Here is an 8,822-nt window from a genome sequence, read left to right on the forward strand (position 1 = left end):
CAGGTAAAATTTAGCTAAGATGTGGATTTAGTGATTTTTTCTGTAGTAACTGATATTACGAATGACTTATGATTTAATTTGATGTGCTGAGTGGTTGATGGTTGAAATGATTTATGAACTGAGGGAACCCTTAAGGGTGGTTAAGTCCAGTTTTAGGGGAGGTTATGTCCAAATTTTTATAAAAATATGAGTTGTTGCAATATGCCAGGTGGAATGATTATCAATCAGCTATCGAGCAGTATAAAAATTGGACAACTGCTGACGTCAGGAGAAGGTTGGACGATCTTTCTCCGGACGGGGTATGTGTTTCATCATTTAGATTTGATGTTATGCTATATTAAATTCATGATTGCTCATTTATAACTTTGAGATTTACTGTGTTTTTACAGTTTGTGTGGGATGCATACAGTCCCAACCGGATTGCGCCACATCTTATTCCATTTGAGATCAACGATGGTGCAGAGCTCTGGAGTGCGACTGTACCTTTAATATGCTTTGAGACTGTGGAGTGGCATCCCACTGATAGAGTCAGAAGACAATTTGGCTTTCAACAAGACCCGCCAGTTGAACCAATGAAACTCGGCGCATCCCATAACATAGTGCTGACGGGACCCAAAAACAAAAACTGGGGTGTAGAACACGAAAAATGGATCTCACAGTGGTTAAACAGTCCTGCATCCGTATTAACCGGTGCACATGGCGACCATTATCAACCTTCTGAGCAGTACATGGACTGGTATGTTCGTAATTTCGGTCATCACCTGCGTCTCTCCGAGCATGCCAATGAAGAACAACAACCACAGCAAGAGCAATCACATCAACAAGAGCAACCAGCTCAGCAACAACACCCACCATGGCAAGATCAACAACCATATTCACAGCCATATACATACCCACCGTATCCGTACCTACCACATCCACAAGCATATGCATACCCACCATGCGCACAACCATGTCCACAACCTTTCACTCAGCCTGTTATATCATATCCACCATACTCACAGGAATATGCACAACCTTTCACTCAGCCTACCATACAGCCATACACACAGGCCTCTACGATGCACGAGGAATACATACCGACCCAGGCACCGCACTATTCGTTGACACAAATACTAGGGACATCGACACATGATGAGGAACAGTATAGGCATATTATTGATTGGGTTCAAGGTCCTGAGTCATCTCAATGGGTAGATAATTTATTCTCTACCCAAGACCCTGTACAGGTGCCGGTGCCTCAAGAGGGTCCTGGTCGATTATCTTTGGATGCAAGTCGTCCACCGCGGTCCTTTTCTGAGTACTCTATGCCGAGAAGCTCTGTTGATTCTGGTAGGAGTGTCCATAGGGGGATTGGATGTCGGCAGACTCCGACACGGATTTCTATGCCCGAAGAGGATGAGGAGGAGACTGACAATGTGGTTGAGGAGACTAGTGCAGGGGAGCATGAAGTCGATCAGCTCGGTTTAGTTCCTGATGCGGTTGATGAGGGCGGTACAAGTGATGAAATGGTTGACGAAGCAGGTGTAAGTAATTTGATTGTTATGCATTGTGATATTCCAACAAATTGCTAGTCCATTGTGATCATATCCTAGAAAAAGCCACCAAAACTTTACAGGACTGTGTCCCGATAAAAATTAAAGTAAATTTTACAACACCTTAATCAACATTTCTCTTAAGTTTTTTAGTTCAATCGTTATTCACTTTGGTTTAATTTTTAAGTTTATGTAAAAATTTTACATTATTACCAACTGTAAATTCCGAATAATTAATAAATAATTAATCAATAAATTAATTAGTGATCAAGCAAATTAAAAACTAGAATTTTATAACTTAATGAGATAGAGAAAATTAAAACAAAATTTTGACATTAATTTTAAAAAATTTAGCTTAAAATTAGATCAAACAGACCGAACCGAATCCGTATTGGGCCAAGGCCCAACCCACAAGCCACATCCACTTATCTTCCAACTCCGAGCTCCAATCGCCATACCGTTTGCGGCCACACGGCCAACACATCGAGCTCTATAAAGTCCAGTACTTAATTAGGTAAGGAAGTCATTTTTCAGTTTGATTTCCTCCTTCTCCAATTTCAAAATTCCTATGGTTTGGGATGTCGAGATTTTGTTGATTTTGATGTTTAGGATCAAGTTAACTTAGTGGGTGTGCTGGGTTTTGGCTCAATTCTTCTGTTGGCAAGGTGAGGAATGTTTAATCCTTGTCAAGTTATCTCATTAGTGAATCCTATAGTGATTTTAGTGTTATTTTGTGAAATTAGTTTGGATTGTGTATTTTGAAAACAAATTGGCGGTGTTGGAGACTTGGTATTAGACTTTGGGGAGCCATAGACCCATTTTGTGAGACTTTGAAAACTTGGATGTCGTGAAACGATGACGATTGTGACGTTCCGGATTTTACGAAGAATCGGCCAAGGTATGGTTTAGGTTTCACGTATTTAATATATAATGTTCGATGAAAACTTAGGTTAGATGACCATAGGATAGGTTGGAATGTATGAGTGTGTTTAATGTTTAGTAACCTTGATTAAAAATTGTGATATGAATTTGATGTTTGTTGGATAAATGTTGAGTTGATGATTATTGACTTGATGACATGAATGTATATGTCTAAGATAGGTGGATTATGATTTTGTTGAGGTATTTGAGAGATTGATGCATGATATTGATAAATTGAGATATGGTAAGACATTGTGGTTGATGGTGATTTAGCGAGGATTTGTGAATATGAAATTATTATTGTTGTTTCATTTATATCTCGTGATTGCTTTGGATATGGATTGATTGGTTTTGAGTAGTTGAATGATGTGTTGAATATTGTGGAAAAGGTGAATTGGTTGTGTAATATTGTGTAGAACCTTGGAGTTATGAAAGAGAATCTTGTTTTGGTAAAAATATGAGGTTTGAGGTTTGTGAAAAATTGGTTTTTTAGCCGAACTTCGGCGAGGCATAATTTGGCTTCTGGATTTCAAACTTGTTTCAAATGAAAATTGGTTCCGTGAAGTTTACGCCGTTCGAAGAACGGATGAAAAATGTTTTAAAACGAAAAATTATGCGCGTCAAAAGTTTAGGATTTAAAATGAGCATTCTGTAGGATTCAGACTTAGCAAAATTTTTGGTAAAACGTATGCCCACGCATACGTGTGGCCTTATTATTAAGTTTGGGGTGTTGTTTTTCCCATGTCAGTTTGGGATTCTTCCCATGGTTACTCTTTGATCTTGGGGTGTTGTCTCTTCCCCCATGTCAGTTTGGGACTCCTCCCATGTATGTTATTGAGCTTGGAGTGTTCTCTCCTCCATGTCAATTTGGGAATTCTCCCCATGGTGTATTTTGAGCTTTAGGACATGTCGGACTAGTTACATAACCGACAGTTGATATCAACAACCATAGGACAGGTATACATCATGTGCATATTATTTGTTTTGTTTGCTATGCATTAATTGGGAATGCCTAATTGATTATATTCTGCTAACTGATGTAATTGCTATTTGAATTACTTGTTTTCTACCTGTACTTGCCTTATCTGTTTGTTTGTCTATGCGAATTATCGGAGATAGAGGAGCAGAGGAAAGGTGAAACAGTTTAGTGTTTAGGTTAAGTTTAAGTTAGGTTGAATAACCTTTAGAAGATCACCCCTCTTTATGGTTGCTGTTTAGTTCTTTAAGCTTTAACAACTGAGTGTCGGCGTTCTAGGATTGCCTCTGACATTCCCAAAAGCTTATATCTTATGTGCATGGCACCTTTACCATGCTGAGAACCTCTGGTTCTTATTTCATACTGTGTTGTTGTTTTCAGATGCAAGTCGACAGGCACCTCGCTAGGCGTCTGGAGCTTCTGAGGCGAAGTGGTTTTATTTTGGGTTTCTTTTGATATCTTGATCCATGTATATATAGATTCTCCTCTGATATACTTGTTTATTCTGCTCCTCCTAGAGGATTATGGAGAACTAGGATTTTATCTGTGTATTATATATATATATATATTCTTCGGCCAGCCTTGCCTTCGCAGGCTGAGTTAGGAGTTTGATATCCTGTGCTCTTGACTTTTATAGAGATATTTTAGTGAACTTTAGTTTTCTTCTCACGCAAGTAATTTGTATTTCTGAGCGTTGCGCTTTTTATTTTTGCGATTTTATTTTATCCATTTTTCAAGACACTTCGTATACTATCTCCTTTCCATTATTATTATATATATTTTATTTTAGAGGTTGTAATACCACACCACCTCTATTTTATGGCTTAAACATAAAACTTTGTGTGATAGGGTGTTACAACTGATGCCTAAAGACCAACTATCAAAATTTATATTGTTTAGCAAAAAAATAAACCAACATCAAATTTAATATTCCAAAACAAAAAAAAATAAGCCAACTAAATTAAAATTAAAGAGTTTAAAATAGCATATAAATAATAGTCTTGAATAGTACTAACTAGAAATTATATGGAAAATCTATAATAAACCATTTTTATTATGACAAATTTCATCATTCAAAATAATCATTTTTTAGCAGTTTCACACTTTCACTTTTTACATCATCTTCTTCAACTAACTTTTTCATTTTGACATTAAATATTAACGATCGCTCTATTTTATTTTTAAAAATGTGTTCTATACCCGATGTAGTTTTTTTTTTTGAGAATTAAGCCTACGTTTATTTTTAAGAACAAGATAAGATAAAGACTTTTTCACTTAAATAAAATAAACACAACTCAAAATTACTTGATTCTCCTAAAATAATTTTTAAAACGTAAATGTCTTCTTCTTAATATTATATAAATCGCCCTAAGGCTTTGAGAGTTATATAATAGGTTAACCATGACACCTTGAGACGATTTATGCATGAATACTTAAGAAGAATAACTCATAAATCGTGCCAGGGTTCCCAACTATATAAATTGTCTATAAATCGTCCTAAGGTGGGCGGAGTTACACGATTCGAGGCTAAATCACACAAGGCTAGCACGATTTAGGTGTAAAGGCTAACTCTCAGCTCACTAACACGATTTATGATCAACTTTGGAGACTCTCAATACCCTGTCACGATTTATCCTCAACTAGCTACTCCTGAGGAGAGTTAGGGAACCCCATAGACGTATTCTTTTCTAACTTGTCAATTATTTATTTAAAAATAGATGTGGATGTATCAATTATTTTTAAAAGAGTATTTATTTAATCCAATCTAAAAATAAATATCAATAAAGATTATATACATTCACATTTTACTTTAAAAATAAATTGATACAATACAAATTGATACTCTTTTTCTTTATTTAATTTGGTATTTTTAATAAAATTAATAATTAAAATTACAAAAAAATTAAAAATTATACAAAACCAAATAAAAAAATAACAAAGAAAAGTTCTCTAAAAAAATATATATCAATAAAGATGATTAAAAAAATTTATATGAACAATGAGTACTAAGATCAAATTAAATAAAGAAAAAGAGTATCGATTTATATTGTATCGATTTATTTTTAAAATAAGATGTGGATGTATATAATCGTTATTGATAGTTATTTTTAGATTGGATTAAATAAATACTCTTTTAAAAATAATTGATACATCTACATCTATTTGTAAACAAATAATTGAGAAGTTAGGGAAGAATATGTGTACGAGGTTCCTTAACTCTCCTCAGGATTAGCTAGTTGAGGGTAAATAGTGACAGGGTGTTGAGAGTCTCCAAAGTTGAATATAAATCGCGTTAGGCAGATGAGAGTTAGTCTTTGCACATAAATCGTGCCAGCCTTGAGTGGTTTAGTTTTGAATCGCGTAATTCCGCCCACCTTAGGACGATTTATATACAATTTATAAAACTAGGAACTCTGTCACGATTTATGAGTTATTCTCTTAAAGTATTCATGTATAAATCGTCCTAGGGTGTCATGGTTAACATATTATATAACTCTCAAAGCCCTAGGATGATTTATATATTATTAAGAAGATGACATTTATGTTTTAAAAATTGTTTTAGGGGAATAATGTAATTTTGAGTTGTATTTATTTTATTTAAGTGAAAAAGCCTAAGATAAAATACGGAGAATAAGACACAAATGACAGAAACATAAAATTTAATGTTCTTATATTCTGTTTGGTGATAAATAAGAATAAATTATAAAAATTTAATTTATTCTCATTTTTTTATTCAAAAAATTTGAGAAAAAATATAATAATAAAAAATATAATTATAAAAAATTAATTCAATGTTTCTGAATACAATATCTCTATTTATATTTCATCTGTCAAATCCAATTTTATGTCTTAGTGTCTCATTTATGTAAATAAACGCAGGCTAATGTCTTAAGAGTTTCTAAATCACTGGTATTTTCTACGTCAATATATATTTTTAATTCAAAATAGTACATTTGAAACTAGCCAAAATATTTAAATTTATTAATATATCTAAAAATATTAATCGCATCCAAAAATATTAATTTATACCTTCGATGTCTTAAACGCATCACCAAGACTTATCAAGTCAGAATTATCCTCCAAAGGTGTGACCTAAAATAAAAAACAAAAACACATTACCCAATGATATCCACTAAAATTGAAAACTTGGTCAAATTTTGAATTCCAAATTTCTACTCACCAAGTTTTTCTTGAATGCCAAAATTAATTTCTCATCTTGGAACATTCTACTCACATGATATGTCTATGGTTGATAAGAATTAATATTTTAAACTTTGATATTCACTTTAAAATGTATGAGTTTGTCTTTACATGTATATATATCTTCAGGAAGAGTATTTGCATTCAATTCCTACAACAAAACAGAACAACTATATTAATCATTACAATCATATAAATTATAATAGTTGGCTATTCTTGAATTTAATTTAAATACAAACCTTTTCAAATATAAAACGACGCATTTCATTAAAACTCTTTTTTTAAAAACTCTAAGCCTTATGTTCAGACACTATGAAAAGGATAGTATCTGTCTCATCAACAATTATAAGATGTATTTTGTACCTACATAAATGTATAAATAGATTAAGAAAATTCAATATTATGCCTTACTAATCATATCATATTTTAAATATTAGAAATCTGTTGAACGACCACAAACATAAGTGAGAATTCTGAACATTCCTCTTTACAGTCATCACATTTGTATTTTTTTCCAATATCCTTCAAGAATCCAGCATATAACCGATCCTTACAACTATGGTACCAACAACCATACTCGGTCTCAATCTCCTTTATTGTTCCAATGATAACATAGAATTCATTCTAAAAAACATAAAAAAATTTATACTCAAAGAAAATTCTCAAAAAAATGTGAAATTTCACTTGTCAATAAAACAATATAATACAAATCTATCGAACATCCTTGAGGTCAGCAATTATTTTATACTCAATTATCTTTAAGAAATTTTCTTCTAATAAAGTATGTTTAAAGAGTGAGCACTTGATTTGAGGTTGCATCTCCTTAAAAAAGTCTAAATTTTTAAAGTTGTGATAAATTATTTTTCATAGATTGATTTTTTTAAATTGGCAAAATTTTAATTTATTAACCATTATCCACAAATACAACATTATTACGATATTTATATCAAAATTAGCAAAATAGTGTATGTTTAATATCTTATATATATTTGATATGAAAAATAGAAATAAAAAACATATACGTTTATATAACATAATACAGCGGGTGAAAAATAAACTAATAACATATTAAGATTACCATAATAAATATGTTATTAGTTAATTTAACAATTGAAAAATTCGACGTGTTTCAATTAGGATTTATTAGTTTGCTTTATATTTTATGAGTGTAATTACTTTAAGAAGTTAATTGAATCAAATATGTACTTTTTTTAAATTTCTCTACTTTTCAAAAATCTCTATTAATAAAAAATGTGGACTCATCCTTATAAAAATTTTCATAATGTACATTTTAATTTAGGTCCTTTCCTATATCTCATAAACACAAAATAGTGAGAAATACAATAATTTTTAGAAACTCAAAAAATAAAATTTAAAAAGTTATTAGAATTTTTTTAAATTGCTGCCTCTCATCAAGTTCTAGCAACAAAAAAAAATTTGGACTTTTAAATTTATTAGAGATCTCTAAATTTCCTTTCCTAATTAGAAGGCCTATTACATCTATAATTTTAAAAATACAAAGTGTTATTACATTTAAAAATATCAAAATAAATTGATACCAATAATTTTGTGACGAATAATATAACTGTTACTTATCAAGTACGAGTCTTCTCTTTTTTCTTGTAGTATTTTCTCATTAGGTTCGAAGCAAAATGAATTTACTGTAATTGAGGATTCTTTAACTAAATACAAAATGGTATCCTTCCTTAAATAAATCCTATATTGATGCTTAGTTGGCTTGAACCTAATATTATTTTGACCTACGTCATGGGTTATAACATAAACACTTCCTTCAGATATCTTTTTTCCACTTTTTATTGTGTATTGTATGTAGAACTCTTGTAAAATAATATTACAATAAAAAAATTAAAAATAATATAAATAGCAAATTAATTTAAAAATAATATACAATTTTATGTTACCTCTTCATTAAGTAGAATCATTTCTATTGGAACTTTTTGTGTACGTGTTTCAAATTACTTGACACTCCATAGTCGAATTATTCTAACCTTAAGTTTCTAAACTTTTATGTTTAGATGTTATTTTAATATTCTTAATAAGACCATACTTGCAAAGAAATTAAGTTAAGATAAAAGTACCAAAGAATATAAGTAAAAAGATTAAAAAAACTACATTTAACTTTATATTAAAGTCAAAGTTAGAACATAACCTAATAGCGATGACAATTG

The 8,822-nt window shown here is 31.3% G+C and overlaps 1 protein-coding gene across 1 annotated transcript; it reads left to right on the top strand.

Moving 5' to 3' along the window:
* On the top strand, positions 45-1,574 carry LOC107607544 (altered inheritance of mitochondria protein 3-like). The gene is made up of 2 exons (XM_021107904.1): positions 45-299; positions 390-1,574. Exon 2 carries the CDS (start codon positions 573-575, stop codon positions 1,572-1,574), a length of 1,002 nt encoding a protein of 333 aa, XP_020963563.1. The 5' UTR covers positions 45-299; positions 390-572.

Source organism: Arachis ipaensis, chromosome B07 (assembly GCF_000816755.2).
Source record: "Arachis ipaensis cultivar K30076 chromosome B07, Araip1.1, whole genome shotgun sequence".
Classification (NCBI taxonomy): Eukaryota; Viridiplantae; Streptophyta; class Magnoliopsida; order Fabales; family Fabaceae; genus Arachis; species Arachis ipaensis.

What these genes read in the sequence shown, in the direction of transcription:
- LOC107607544 (XM_021107904.1), top strand. Translation starts at nt 573, where the DNA reads ATGAAACTCGGCGCATCCCATAACATAGTGCTGACGGGACCCAAAAAC.